Source organism: Budorcas taxicolor, chromosome X (genome assembly GCF_023091745.1).
Source record: "Budorcas taxicolor isolate Tak-1 chromosome X, Takin1.1, whole genome shotgun sequence".
Taxonomy (NCBI): domain Eukaryota; kingdom Metazoa; phylum Chordata; class Mammalia; order Artiodactyla; family Bovidae; genus Budorcas; species Budorcas taxicolor.
Genome location: NC_068935.1, coordinates 35,655,010 through 35,671,407, shown reverse-complemented (window position 1 = coordinate 35,671,407; position 16,398 = coordinate 35,655,010). Strand labels below are relative to the sequence as shown.

Genomic DNA, 16,398 nt, shown 5'->3' with positions numbered 1-16,398 from the left:
TTACCACATCAACCTCCCTCCTCAGCTGCTTGTCCCTGCAAACTTTCAAATTCTTCTGATGCCCGCACCCACGCTGTTTCATTCCCTTAATCTTGGGTGAAGGGCACCCAGCCTAGCTTCCCCACATAACCTTATTTTACTAGATGGGGTCTGGTCAATGAAACAATCCATTATCCAGGGATTTAAATCAACTTCCAGTGTCTATATTTTCCAAGACAAAAATCAGCATATTTTGTGTGCTTTGGGGAACACTGGAACAGAATGTTTAAAAGAAACCATTCTAAACCAGTTGACTGCAGTGAGAGTTGCCTTAACTTGTAAGGCATATAGGCAAGTAAGGATGAGGATGAGATATGAACTTAAACTTCCATTAAGTCACAAAGAGTTGGATACAACTGTGCAACTAAGCATTATGTGACCCCATGAACTGTAGCCCACCAGGCTCCTCTGTCCATGGAATTTTCCAGGCAAAAATATTGGAGCAGATTGCCATTTCCTCTCCAGGGCATCTTTCTAACCTGATCATTATGATTTATAGAGTATTGACAGAGAAATGCAGTTTATTTTCTTCACAAATATATCAGGACTAGAATAAACTACGGAGAAGGCAATGGCACCCCACTCCAGTACTCTTGCCTGGAAAATCCCATGGACAGAGGAGCCTGGTGGGCTGCAGTCCATGGGGTCGCTAAGAGTCGGACACGACTGAGCAACTTCACTTTAACTTTTCACTTTCATGCATTGGAGAAGAAAATGGCAACCCACTCCAGTGTTCTTGCCTGGAGAATCCCAGGGACTGCGGAGCCTGGTGAGCTGCCATTACGGGTCTCACAGAGTTGGCACACGACTGAAGCGACTTAGCAGCAGCAGCAGCAGCAGTAGCAGCAGCAGCAGAATAAACTAACCAATGGGATGCTAGTAAAGAACTTAGGGAACTTGTTTTAATAAATTCCAAAAATGACTTGCAATTAAAATTAGTTATATCTCCTTTCACATGGGTGCTCTTAAAGTACTTAAAAAGAGTTTGTTCTCTTAAGAAATTCAAAGATATTCCTCCTATCACAATCTTTTTTTTGTTTCGTAACCATGTATTTGCTTAGCAAGTCTCTATTCAGAGATAGTAAAAAGTTATACTTTAGGACAGTAGATTTCCAAATGCCCTCGGCTTCTCTTTAGTGGTACATAGATAAATGAGGTGATACTGTGTTTCCTATATGCATAAATGAGATCCTCAGCTTTGTGTGTATTTCTTCTTCCATGTTTGTCTACAATTCTCCTCTCCTATGCCACCGTCTCTTAACCACTTCTCTTCCACACCCAGAATTGTTTGACATTCTTGGGCCTTGGGTCATGGATGTGAATCTGCCTCTGCCTTTTACCTGCAATAAGATGGACGTTTTATTGGCAGGAGCCATCCCTAAAGGGAGACATTTTGGATATCCAGGGTTAAGCCGGACCCCAGTGACTCTCTATTGACACTGTTATGTGTGTAGTCAAGAATCATTACAGATCGATGGCACTTCCTGAGTCTTAGAAGAAGTTCCTGTGAGTCACCAAGACTGGTTTGGGATCAAGGAGTAGGGTGAGTACATTACACTCTTCGTTGGTTTGCATGTCTCTATGCTGGTGCTGCCGCCTGGAAGTATGAAGAAACTGACAGTTTTCTTTCCTGATAGTGACTAAGTTTGCTCCTTGAACTTACTCAGGTCTTCTTCCCAAGAGCAAACCCTCACTTTCTTTCAAGTGGCTGCTGCAAACAAGGGACCTTTTTGCCTTAAGAACTGAACCAATCCAGTGACTACCAAAACCATTGATTTTACCAGATGGTGTTAAAGAATAAGTTCTACCACCGGAAAAAAAAAAAATCGTAATCCAGAAAGAAAGTATTTTTTAAAATTAACCCATTTTAATGAATTTTTTTTTTGAAATTGACTACGTGGCCTTAACACAGTTTCTATGATTAGGATGTGGTTATTTGCCTTTGGTGTTATCCTGATAACATGAATGTGTTTCTTATTGACCAACAATGACCAAATGTCCAACACCAGAGCTACAGAAAGAGCAGCAGGAATGAAAAGCCTGAAGGTAAGAATGCTGCTATACAGTTGCCAAGAAGAAAGACACCGCTGCAGTGGCAGAGTTAAACGGTATATGGCTATGCTCTTTCTGCCCCACTAAGAGCAAATCATTTGGTCTCCTTTCATTTGAAGAGAAGAATATAGGACTACACTCTCTGAAAGGTAGGACAGCCATGGAAAAGAAATTCGAAAGATTTGAAATGATTGGAAAAGAAACACAAAAGATATGAAATGATTAAAACATTCGATGAGGGTGGGAACTGAGGTTGGTGGAACAGGGTGGGGGCAGATTTCTTTTACAGAGAACAATTGAAATCTATTCTCTTTTGACTTTCTAGAGAGCGGTAAAACATTTGGCCCTTGGCACATGAGGCAAATCCCTATTGGTCAGAGGTGGCAAAGGGTGGTCCAAGTGCTAGGTTCACCATAAAGCTCAATTTCATCTGGCTTTGAAGCAAATATTTCTCAAAATATAGATCTAAGACAATAGCATCCATTACATTTTTTTTTAAAAAATGAGAGGGAGAAACTGACTCTGCTAGCATGTGCTGTCTAGCATTGCTACTGGAAATGCAGAGAAGTGGATGAAAGCTGAAAAGAGTGGCGTGTACCCTGGAATGGCAACCAGAAGTTAGCTTTCAGATCTGATAGGTAGACCCTATTTGTTGCAATCTATTGGCATGGAAGCTAAGACTGATTATTTTTCTATGGGTCATGGTCAGTGGAGGGCTACTGGGAGAAAAGTAGAATGCTGGCACCCATTGGATTAAACTCTCAATGAATATTTTGCCTAGAATCAGGAAAATGAACTAGATGTCTTTCTTCAGAAACACTTGTTGAGTTTCTGGTAAAGACCTGCTTCTGTCTGTCTTCTCAGTCGATGCCTCTCTTTCTCAGTATCATGGGGATGAACTAAAGAAAAGACACTTGTATGTAGTGAAACACAACCAAACGTGATAGTTTGAATGTTAATGGATCTCAAAACAGGGTTTTCAAGGGACTCATATCAATTACGTACCTGGGAAATTATCTGTGGCCACATTTTAAAGAAAACTAGCTTCTCCAGAAGCTTAGCATCTTTCCTTCATGCCCTTCTCCCTGTCAGGGACAAACTGAGTAAGAAGTCTTCCCAGACAAATTGGGTTATGTCAGATAGTCCACAACCAATAAATTGTTCAGGTTTCTAGTTCTAGAGGGAGAGATGGACCAAGGCCCAGTTTGGCAAGAATCCATTAGTGAAATTCACAACTTGTAATCAAGAGGTCTATCACTTTGCATTTGAGAGGTTATCATTTGGAAATGACCTGGCTTTATCCAAATATCTCTAAGTGACTTTGGGGGCTGCTTCTCTAGCACAGAAGCCCATCGATAGGTTTCAATCACTAGTATTGTTGGGCCCTTAGTAAAATGGCTCACAGCTTTCACCTCCTAATGTTATAGGCATGCATTATTGAATTTGCTCTTTGCACTTACATTAAATTATGATCTCATTAGCAAGGAGTTAAATAGGTTTAAGCTACATTTGTGAACTACATGATATAAATACTGTCTCAGAGTGAGAGTCTAGCAGCTAAGCACTGTATAACTCTGCAAATCATTGTAGCTGCCCCTGTGGAATGAGGGTCACTTGGGTGGCCAGGGTCCAGTATTGCCAGCAGTCATATGTGCCTGCTCTCAGGTTGTGGAGAAAGTTCAGGCTTTCTCCAAGGGTAGAAAGATTAAAATAACTTAAATCTTCATTTTCCTAGAATCCTGCATCCAGAAACCCCTGTGAAAAGAAATAAATCAAGCTTCTTTAAAGGGGCTCCAGAATATTAATGTAGCCTAGGGCATAGCCTCCAACAGCTACTAGATGGAGAGGTAAATCCCTTCACTACACTATCCCCAGGTAACCTATGGAAAAGAATAGCAAGGACTCTAGACTATATCCATTCATCCAATGATGAATCTTCTCTTGGTTGGTCATCAATTGACTTCAACTTCATAGATCAAGTCCTGCCTGGGCAGAGATTTCTGTAACTGCCTTCCTGCCTGTGATTTCCTGAATGATACTAGGAGTTCTCCAGAAAAGGCTAGGGAAACAAGCGAGCAATTTGAAAAGGTGAACTGTCACCATGAAAACATGAAATATCTTCAGTAGAAAAGCCAGTGATAGATGGCTTTTCTCCCTCCACCGGACCAAAGATAATTTTTAGAAGTTGTTCCAAAAAGTCACTAGGTACCAAGAAGCAAATGCAGTAACTTGGAGTGAGCTTTGGATAAATCATAGCATGAGGGGAGGGCTTCCAGCTTAGGCTGTGATAAGTTTCTGTTATCATCATTCAGACATTGTGTTCTTAGAGCAAGTTTGTAATTAACACTGCAAATACACCATCCTTGCTCATGTATTTCTTTTACTTCTCCGTAATCTCCTTGTCTTTCGCTCCATGACCTATGTATTTACACATATATCTGTCCTTCCTAAGGGCACCATTGAAGATCTCTTGGTATAATTAATTAAACAGACATTTGCTCTTTAGGTGTCCCTGCTCAGAAAGGAGAAAAGAAGCCACTTAAACTAGAATATATCGCACAGTCACTCAAATAGATAAATCTTACAACACCCTCGGATTCCTATATCTTTCAGGCCTAGAACCATATCCATAGTACAGACCTTGTCTCTCAACCCCTCTAGGAACACCATATGGAGGAATCAACTTGGTCACTAACTCACGAGGCCATTTTTTCTTCTTTGCACTATGGGAAAACAGCACCCTCACATCACTCTCTCCACATTTCTTTCTTTATAAAAAAAGAATCCAACATGGCTCAAATCTATGTAGTTTAGGTATTTCCTGAAATCAAAATTAAAAAATAAATTGGACAGTTCCTTTGAAATCAAAATTTTTACTTAAAAAAAATAAGCAGTTTCTACTTTCACAGAAGAAAAAATTGTTCCTCTTATCCTAAAACTGTCTGCATATGTAACACTGGCCAGCACTAAGATGACATTGAACTTCGCAATGGCTGGCTCATAGCTCCCAGAAATGAGCTGGGAACCTAGACAACTGCCACCCGGGGCTGGATGCCCTGGATTAATGAGCACAGAGCTTTGTTGTTGATTGTTGCCAGGTGGGGATGGCAGAGATAAGCAGAAATTTGTATCAGCCAGTAATGTTTTCTTCAAAAATAGAACTCATTTTCAAGCCATTATGAATTACATTACTACCCCAATTTCAAAAAAAAAAAAAAAAACTGATGCTACTGCATGACTGCTCCCCACACTCAGGAACCATCATTCTGTCTCAGGTCAGTGCTCCCTTCACATACTATTAACTGACTATCTAGGTGACATTTGCTGTTATCCCCTCCATCTGGTCCATAATCCACATACATTTTTATGCTATAGGTGCAATTTACAGCCTTTCCATAGGAGGAATTTACAGCCTTTCCTCCACCCAACACCCCAGACCATTATTTAAACAAAACAGAACAAAGAGTTGGAGTTTATAAACAGTTACACTCCACTTCCTTTCCCATTTCTCACGAAGCTTTGTATTTTAACAAGGAAGTTTCCTCCGTCTTAAAGATGTGAAATTCCCTTGATGGAATGTCAGGTACCAGTGAGGAAAATATTTGTGGCAGAGGTGGGGGGTCCCAGACCCCCTGAAATTACAAAGCACTCCTGTTCTCTCCCAAGCTCTACAACCTGTGTTTTTGTTTCGTTCTGTTTTATTTTTGCCTTAAGAGGACTCCACTCAGGAAATATTCACAGCAAGCCCTTCAGAGGGGAGAATGACTAACTAATTTCCATGATAGGAATCTGACCTACTTTGTTTAATTCTTTCCATTCTCTATTGAAGCAAGGACAATAAATATTTCTGACTTCTAATTCTCTTAGGTACCCGTTAAGGGCCTGCAGTCATAGCTCTGAAACATTCCCCTGGAGACATACCACCACACCACAGCAATGAAAGGCCCCAGCTGCTGTATCTACCCTTGCTAGGCTGAGAGTTATTTGGAATCTGATGGTCCTAAAGAAAAAAATCATTATGAACATCCAAAGTCTAAGAACAAAAACAATGCGGGCTTGCCACCCCCTTTTGTGTGTTCCATTGGTGAAGGTACAGTGCAGGCTAGAGCAGATTACTGACCCTTTCTGTGTCTCGATGGCTGTACTTAGAGAAGCCATGAATCTACCTTCTTAAAGTGATTATTAAACTTGACCAATAATAATAATTTTATTATGTGTTAAGTGCTAGGCTGGAAAACAAAATGCTAAAAGAGCTTTCTATTCAAGTATTTCTTGAGAGAACTATTCTAAGTGGGGAATACAAATATATAAGCCATGGTCTTTCCACTTGAGCAACATAGTCTAGGGGGAAACACAAGGCCTGGGCACAAATAATAAGGCAAGATAGAAGATGAAGAGGGGGAGAGAAAATATTAGGGTGAGGAGCAAAAATGGCATCAAGAGGAAAGTGACTTTTAAAGTGACCAATTGCCCACCTAATTCTACTTTCTTTAAAATACCAAATTGTATGTGTCTGTGTGTGTGTGTGTGTGTGTGTGTGTGTGTGTGTGTGTGTGTGTGTGTTTTGGAAGGGGAATGTCAATACATTTGGTTGATTTGAATTGAGTTTGGCAATACATCCAGTAAGGTACAGTAACAGAGAAAATTATGTGGATAGAAGCAGTTTTTCTCTGCCATCTTGAGAATTTGTTCCACCCTGCAGCAACATACAATTGTAGGAGATTTGGCCTTTAAAGTACTTTCTTTTCTTGGCAGCTATCCTAACCTTGTTAAGTGGTATTATCTATGATTTCTGATTACAGCTTTTATGCTGCTTGGCTGTGCTGCTGCTTAAAATGTTTGTTTTTCTCCTTCATTTTTATTTAGAAGTTCCCAAACGCACATTGGTTCCCTGCCAGATTTCATAAACCCTGTGATTTTTTTTTTTTTCCAATCAAAGACTAAACTTCTAAGGATATATAGTTTGTCAGATTTCCCTAAAGTCCTGGGGCATCAGATGAGGTTTGGATTGTCTAAGGCAGGGTTTCCCAGCCGCAGCACTATTGACATCTGGGGCCTTGTGGTGGGGGCGGTCCTGCACATAGTGGGGTGTTTAACAGCATCACTGGCCTCTACCTACTAGATGCCTGTATTGCCCCCCTCCCCAGTTGTGACAATGAAAGATGACTCAACATTGCCCAGTGTCTCCTGAAGGGCAAAACTACCCCTAATAGAGAACCATTGCTCTAAGGCAACCTCCACTGTAACTGTACAGACTATGGCAGTAGAGAGCGGTTACCAACCATTCTGAGGGAGCCACTCAATGGCCTAAGGCAGGGGTAGGCCACTTGTCAGAAAAGCAGGATGCTAGATTGCTGACCTGGATGCTAAATGCTCAGCCTGGATTTTGACAAGAGTGGAGGGTGGCAGCCCAGAATAGGGCCAGCAGAGGAAAAGCCTTCCCTCCTTTAAAACCAGTACTTGTTTGTCCCAGGACCCCTTTACACAATTCAAAGTTATAGTAACCCCCAAAGATTTTGTTCATATGTATATGTCTATTAATGCTTACCATATCAGAAATTAAAATGGAATGATTTTTAAATAATGTATTAATAACTCATTTAAAAATAATAAACCCAATGTATATTCACATAAATAGCTTGCTTTTTAAAAAATCAGTGAGGAGTGGCATTGTCCTGTTTTTGCAAGTATCTTTAATATCTGGCTTAATATAACAGAATAGGATTCTCATAGCTACTTCTTCATTCAATGTGTTGTGATATCAAGTGTCATGTTACCTCCAGGAAACTCTACTGTACATCATGAGAGAATAAGAGTGAGAAAGGCAAAGAACATCTTAGTATTACTACCAAAATAGTTTTGACCTCACCGACCCTCTGATGAAAAGATTTCAGGGATCCTCCAGGGGTCTCTGGACCAGTTTGAGAACCGCTGCTCTAAACTAACATGCCCCACTTTTATCAACCCTAGCTTACTTAAGTGTTGATAATTTTTTTTTAAACCTAGGATCTCTAGGGAGACATCTCTATTTGGACCTTAGTGTGAGTGCCTTTAATCAGACTGCTGTGTTCCTGAGATCTAGTAAGAACAGCCATAACTAAAGAAATTGAAGTCATTTGAAGAACACAGTAGCTTGAGGGAGGTCAGGGCCCGGTAAGGGCTTAGTCAGAGAGCAGCATGAAGACACTGGGCCCTTTGCAGTAAGAAAAGAGGAAGCATGAAAAGGAAGAAAAAATGCTTTATACTTTTTCCTGTGGTCCTGATGGAATCAGTGACCTATCTGTTATTGAAAAACATCTCCCCTGCAATCTGAGCCAACTGTCATAATCCTGAGCCTGGGTGCCAATATGTAGTTTAAGGCATAGCACTTAAGGAAAGGTGGTGGTGATAGAGGAAAAGATTATAGGAGAAAGGAGAGACAAGGAGGCTAGACAGTGGAGACTAGGGTAGAAGGCAATTCCAACACTGATCTCATGGCCATAGATGGCCTGTCTGTCCTTTAAGGAAAAAAAAGTCGAAGATGACTGTCACAGCTATCAATATCCTAAAGAGGCTCACATTTTTATTTAAATAACTTTTGTTTCTTTGCATTCCAAGCAACTCTGGCCAGCACTTGAGAAGCCTAAGCTTCTGAGTATTGATTGAAGGAACTTGTTTCAAGTATAAAAGGACCTCAATTTCCTGGTGACATACAAAATACAGATATTCTGGCTGCCAAGTTCAGCACTAACCAAGAAAGTGTCACCTCCCTGACACGAAAGGTTTATAGTTTTACAAATCCTAAGTACTCTGAAATTGCCTATTATTTTTACATGATGATCTGTTTCTCAGAATATCTCAAGATGGTCTGCTCTCAACAGTAAAGAGGAAAAGAAAGGAAACAGGCTTTGGGGATGGTCTGATAGAGAACAGATCTCTGTGACAACAGAAGTCTTGTCAATGATTGGGATATGTTGGTGGGTCCAAGTTACCCAAAATAAACTCAGAAATTCTATGGAATGTTCATAGTTACACAAATATACCTGTTTTCCTCCTTGAAAATTGGTGACATTCAGAAAAACAGGTACTAGTACTGGCAATATTGTTCACATGAGCCTGAACACACAGTAGTTCAATAGCCTCATAATACAAATATGCCACCCCCTCTCTATAATGCATTTTAAATCTAAAGTTATTAGAGATCCTTTAAGATTCATTAGGTCTAGAAAGAAAACTGTAGAAGTCATTATTCCCATTTTACAGCTTAAGAAATTTCCAAGAGAGAAAATCATTACCCTAGGACCAATAGGGTTTCCCGCATTTGTGAAGTGGCTCTGAAGCTTCATTTGACTACAACAGCTTATCTAAACTTCCTCTACAGCACTGCCATGGAGGCAGAGTCAGTTTGCCATTTCAGGTCATGCCATATTAATAATCCATTTTAAAACAATCTAGTTCACCTTCTGATGACCTGAGTTGGCCCTAGACGTACAACCATATCAGAGAGACAGCTGATCAGTAACTTAAAAACAATCCGTAGACCAAATCTCACACTGTTGAAAGTATTCTTATACAGAACTCAGAGGTCCACATTATACTGTTAATATTAAGACCAGTATGGTGTAAGAATTTAGTCTGGGGAGACATGTATGTAGTACAGTTTGTTGGAAGATCATTTTCAGCTGGACAGCAGATTTGTGTAATAAAGGACAATTAATCAGAAGGCGTGCTCTTCACAGAGAATCTATCTTCTATTCTGCTGGAATTCATCCTTTTGTCTCCACATGTGGAAGTGCCTCCCCTTCTGGCCCCGTTCCCTTCCCCACTCCACCATAAAACTTGCTTTCTGTCTGGAAGTACAACAAGACACCCGGTTAGATCAAACCTAACACACCTCCATCACAAAGCTACTGCAAGCTGCCGCCGACGATTGTCACTGAGGGGAAACCCTCCTCACCCCACACCGCCTATCTGAGGAGTGCCTTTTTTCTATCCTCATTATTTAACAGTGTGTGCCGATTACTCAAAGCGATATGGGCAGGCCCTGGTAAATATAGCGTTGCTGTAGTGTTAATTTTTATAAGGTAATGCTCAGGTTGCCTGCAGTGTCTAAAATTACTCTGTGGCCAGGGCCCCCTGCTTTATCGCTTTCTATAGTTTTAAAGTAGTTTGAAGCTTGAATAACATAAAATAACATAATATAATGTTATTTATGTTATTTCCCACGTGAAGAACGCCTGTAAACCTTGCAGTATTGAAACTCAGTGAACAAGGCATCTTAGACAAGCTGAAAAACAAATGGTGGTACGATAAGGGGGAGTGTGGAGCCAAGGACTCCGGGAGTAAGGTCAGTCGCTGAAGGTCTTTTTGTACTGATTAGCAATCACATTTTGAACCACTGTTTATTTTCTACCCTAAAACGGCTTTCCTTCCCAACACACACTCCCTGACACAGTGGGACCCCTTTATAACACCAGCGCTGAAAGTTTAAGGCAAACACCAGCCTTAGAGGCCTGCCACGTGACATCACTCATGGACTCCCGGCAAGCTATTGTAATTAGGGAACTCAATCTGGCCCACCACATTCCCAAAGAATGAGCTGTGTTATAAGGGGGTTTTACTGTATTTCACATTTCGAAAGTTCGAAGAGAAAAACAACAACAACCAAAAAAAAAAAAGATCCAGTTGTGACAGTACTTTTTCTTAACCTCTTACAGTTTCAGAGACTTCGTAGTTGCTAATGCCTTTGGTTATGACTATATTATGTTGAGCCCACTTGAAAACAGTCAAAGAATTATGTAACAAAGACTGGCTTCTGTAAGCACAATGATTAGCCTCCTCTCAGCTGCTGTCGTATTGAGTTCAGCATCTATTTGGATTTCAAATTTCATTAAGTCTGTCACACTTCTCTCTTCCAAAGGTGTTATTTGAATCTCTGTACGTAATACTTCTAAAATTCAGTCGCATGCTCCTTAAGGGTATACATTCTCAGGATAACATCACATTGATAAGCATGAAACACTCTTCCCCGCCTCCTTCCTGCCCCCCTAAGAAAATTCTTTTTGAGTTTCAAGTTTTGCCTTTCCTTTTTTCGAACTAATATTGTGGTATCAGTTAATTCATTTCATGAAATGCCACTCATTTTCCTTGTGCAGTGAACCATTTTGCTCCTGGTTTTCTACATCCCACAACAGGGAATTTTATGAAACTTAAATTGGAGGAACTTGAAACTTTGTTGCTACAGCTTACGTGGGTCATGCAAAGGACACTTTTCCCCCATCAAAAATCACATACATATACAAATCTAATGGGAGAGGACAAGTTACCAGAAATTGATCCATTTCCTAATGGACTGTGGAACATCCCTGCAGATAGTTTCACCAGCCTCCTTAAGAAGGCGATCCATCATTTCATAAGTGACGGAGATTCTTATCACTTGTCTAGCTGTCATTCATCCTAGAAGAGTGACTCTTTGCAAGGTTGTTATAGAGATGAGGCATGTCCATACCCCCCTTCCCGACAATGTGATTCAATTCCAACTGGCCTTTTTGTTGAAGTAAACAAGTACAGGACTGGCTCTTAGGAAAATGGAATCAGAACATGGCCAAATTGTCTTTATATTTAATTCTTTACATGATACTAGGACCAGCTGAGCTACAGAGTATTGAGTGTCAGCCATAGCCATCATCTGCTCACTGTGCTATCGTTTGAATAAGATACTCAATTCACTGGCTTAACAATGTGGGTATTCCATTCTATTGTATTCAGCAGCAAAATGGTTACATTCCCTCTAAAAAGACTACAAAATGCTATTTTATTTTATTTTTGTCAAAGAAAGGCTCCTGGCCCTTGCTGTGTCCTACCTCAAGGTAGGGCTCAAGGCACCAACTTTTCTCTTTCCATTGTTCAGCAGTTCAGTTTCTGCTTTTTCATACAGGCAGATAGCTTAGTCAGATTTGCACAGTTTGACCTGAAAGTCACTGACCGGCTTCCTTGATTTTCCCCCACCCCCCTCCTTCCATTTTAAATAGAGATCAGATAAGTGTAGGGTTTTTTTTTTTGTTTTTTGTTTTGTTTTGTTTTTTTTCCTAATTATTCTCTACATTCCCTGGAGTAAAAGCTAAAAATGAGCTGGATTTTTTTTTCAATCATCAGCCTCCTGGAAAAGTTTTCTGATTTGTATGGAGCCAATTCAGGACCCAGTGGGTCCTCCTGAGGGTTTCCTTAAACTCCCAGGAAGCGGGAACAGAGTCAATTCATTGTGCTGTGCCCTTGTCTCCACAGCACAAAGATTTGCTCCCCTGAGGGTGAGACCTTAGCAACCAGCCCCCACAGGGAGCAATTTCTTTCTCAACCACTGGGTGAAAGGAGAGAGCTAATCCTTTTTAAGCAAACCCTTGTGAAGTAACTCCCCCCAATATGAATATCAGGAACCGCTAACATACTCACCTGCTATCTTAAAAACTAGTTGTTGACACAGGGAGAACAAGGGAGAAAGGGGTGTTGCGGGGCAGAGAGGGGAAAGAGTGCTTCAAGTTCCCAAATGAAAAGAGTGTTACATCAATAGAGATTATGTCACTGCTCAACTCTGGCAAATGGTGTTTATGCAAGCTGGCAGAGGACTAAATTGTGCTTGTGTTTACACTTCTGCTCCCATGGCCGAATGTTGCCTTATTTAGTTGTTGACACCATCTTGAGGTACTAAAGGATTTAAGGAGTCAAAATAAAAGAATATTTAGGTGAGGATCACAACTGTCAACAGAAGCACAGTCTGCTGTCTTACTAGCCATTGTGAAATATCCACCAGTTGCCAGAGTTGAGTCATAACATTTACATCAATGTCTAGTTATTTTACGACTTAGAACTATTGTATACTGTTGCAATGTATTATAATGTTCCATTGTCTTTGTTTTCCCCAAGAACTAATCGCCTTGTTCATTTCTCTTAGGACAAGACCAGCGCTCTGAGCCTGAGCAATGTGGCAGGCGTTTTCTATATACTTGTCGGAGGTCTGGGGCTGGCCATGATGGTGGCTTTGATAGAATTCTGTTACAAATCGCGGGCAGAGTCCAAACGCATGAAACTCACAAAGAACACCCAAAACTTTAAGCCTGCTCCTGCCACCAACACTCAAAATTACGCTACATACAGAGAAGGCTACAACGTGTATGGAACAGAGAGTGTTAAGATCTAGGGGTACGGTTAAGGTCTAGTACACTAATCAGCTTACGTTATTGTACGTTAATCTCTTTTATTTTTCTCTTTTTTTTCTGGTCTGGTTTATTGTTTAAGAATTGTCTATTCTTTGCAACCATTTAATTCTTTGAAAACAACAGTTGTGCTTTCTTGTCAGACAGTAGAGCTTTTCTAATAGCATACTTGTAATTAAATTGTGGTCCACAACCTAAGAGGAAAAAAGTTCTCTAGAGCAGCACTGTTCAATGGGAATATTTGCAAGCCACATTTGTGAACCAGATGTGTAATTTAAGTGCTCTGGTAGCTATTTTCAAAAGTAACACAAGTAAAGGTAGACATATGGTATTTTGCATTTGTCAAAACCTATAGAACATCGAGGGTTAACCCTTAATGTAAACTATGGACCCTGGGGCATAATGATGTGTCAATATAAGTTCATTAATTGTGACAAATGTACCACTTTAATGTTGATAATGGAAGACAACAAGTGGAAACAGAGACTATGGGAACTCTCTATACTTTCCACTTAATTTTACTGTGAACCTAAAGCTCTTCTAAAAAATAAATTTTATTAAGTAAAAAAAAGTTTTTTAAGTAACACAAGCAAAATTAATTTAATGATATATTTTTTAACTCAGTATATCTGAAATAGTAGCATTTCAACTTGTTACCAATGTAAAAAATGAAAGAGGTATTTTACATTCTTTTTTCATACTAAGTCTTAGAAATCAGGTGTGTTTCACATAGATACTTATGGCACGTCTCAACTCTCACATTACCCACATATCAAGTGTTCAATAGTAACATGTGGCTGGTGACTGCCACGTTGGACAGTGCAGCTATAGAGAAAGCAGCTCTCTGGAACTGATGTGAAAATGAAAGCGGAAATGGGAAGCTGCCCCCTTGAGAAAGGCAGTGCTTCTATAGGGGTGTGTTGATTCACTTAAGTGTAAACCTAAGACAATTGCTTTAATCTGTGAGTTCCTTTGTTGTCCCTTTCTTGGAACTGATGTTCATTCAGGTAAGTGCCTCCCAGAGGACAGTCTAGGACCCCTGCTGCTGGCTGTTCCCAAATTCATACTTAAATGAGCCTGATTGATGCCACCTTGACTCTGGCAGCTACAGCCAAAACTCACCAATAACTCAGACATGTTCAAAGGCAAGCTTGAGTTAGGATAACATCTCCATGAGAATATAAGTTTAGTTACCTTCAAGTGCATCCGTCATCAGTAATATACCTATCAAAAGTGGAAATGAACAATTAGCAACTTCATAGCTTATTGTAGGTGGGAGATTTTTTTTTTCTTCGTGAGTTAATGTCTATGAGCTTCAGTTTCTAAATGCATTTGTGCTTTTGACCTCCACATATTTTATGGTGTGGATCTCAATTCAGCCAAGTTTTAAATATTTCCTCCAAATAAATCACTTGTCCTCACCACAGATGGCATTCTCTTGTTTGATGAAGCTGCTGGTTGTTCTTTCCTGCTGCAGACCTCCTGTCATAACATATTCAGTATATGACTAACCCACTAACAAAGTGCTCCCATTGCATTGCTGAATGGATCAAAGATGGATTCATCTGTAATTAGCATTGTTTGCATGCAAGCATTTAATGTTCCAGTGTGCTTAAAATATTTTACTCTTGAGTAGGTTATATAGGCCCGTTAGAACTGGGGGGACGTTGTTTGCTTTCTCATAGGATAGTACCCAAGTGATTTCAACCTAGGTGAATTATCCCAAATTCAAAGATACTGGCATCCAAAGAAAAGAATACACCTGAAATCTGCATATCAGTTTTCCACGTGCTCTCACTCTGTTGCTGCTGTTGTGGTAATGGGGCAGAAAACACTGGCTTGGCCAACGTTCGGAGTTTTTCCATAAAACCTGAACAAACTTTTTGGTCAAGCCAATATTTTCCCTTTTAGGAAACTAAGCACCGGCCATATCAAATGACTTGCTAAAGGCAAGACAACTGGGTAGTGGCAGTTCTCAGACTAGAACCCACCTCTTCGTCCTCTTATAACTGTATCCTTCACTAAACCATGTGACCACCCTCCACTCATGGCCTGGTGGTCTCCAGAAATCTTGAAACCCCAATGGGATCCTGTCACATGAAGAGCAGATCCTAAGTCTACGTCTTACTTCATTACAAAAGTGTCTTGAGGGACTTCACCTAGCCTCCACTGGCCCTCCTTCTGATGTACTTGACACAAGGGTATATGTTCAATCATTCCTACTTCTGCAAAAGGAAGCTTTCTGGAACAGGGCTTAGGGTCACACAGCCTCCAGATCCTCTTTATTATCAGCCATTCTATCTGAGTCTCTTGTTTAAGTCCCAGAGCAGTGCTTACCGACTGACAGTGTACAGCAGGTCAGGGATGGGGCCTGAGGTTCTACACTGCTCACAAGCTCACAGGTCATATTGATGCTGCTGGTCCAGGGAGTAGTAAGGTTCTAGAGAAAGTTGTCTCAGAGTCTATCACTTAAGGAAGGAAGGCGGGTAGTGAATGAGAAAAAGAGAGAGAAAGTGGGATCAGCAAACCTTCGGGCAGGGTGCTGCAGTCTTCCAGTGGAGGCCCAGAACACTGAACCCAGGGGTGGGGAGAGCACAAGAAATGAACTTCCCACAACTTCTGATGCAGTGGCTTTCCTTTAGTCATCTTGGCTGACCCATATTGTGAAGCAAGATTCAGGATAACTGAGGCAAAAATCACATTTGAATAAACATCGTTGCCAATGCAGTTATAGCCCAGTTGGCTGACACTGTGGCAGTCATCCCTAGGATGAAAAGAAAACCTGGGGAGAGACTCTGCAAACAAATGTGTCCTCCAAGTCTGTGTGAAGTCCCTAGACAAGAAGGAAAAGCCCCAGAGGATGCCAGGGAAAAAACCTGACATGTGTCAGTCAAGACACAAAGCAGGCTGAGCAGGAAATAGAAACCTCTCAGCTGTCCTCAGCCAGTTTGGTGATGTAACATCAGGGGGATGTTAGTCGTCATTCATTCATCTTTTATTTCCCAAGAAGTTCTGGAATATCTCACAGTGACTTCTAATTTCTTACCTAGTTATTATGGTTTCCAGTTCTTGGAGTTGGCTGGCCTAGATCTGTCAGGGTCTATTCAGGGTCACAGAG

The 16,398-nt window shown here is 40.7% G+C and overlaps 1 protein-coding gene across 1 annotated transcript in view; it reads left to right on the top strand.

The window, feature by feature from the left end:
• GRIA3 (glutamate ionotropic receptor AMPA type subunit 3) overlaps positions 1-13,264 on the top strand; it is a 301,606-nt gene extending 288,342 nt beyond the window's left edge. Inside the window, exon 15 of the mRNA XM_052662894.1 lies at positions 13,019-13,264. Coding sequence (XP_052518854.1) covers positions 13,019-13,264 — 246 coding nt within the window. The remainder of the gene's footprint in view (positions 1-13,018) is intronic.
• Positions 13,265-16,398: the final 3,134 nt, after the last annotated feature.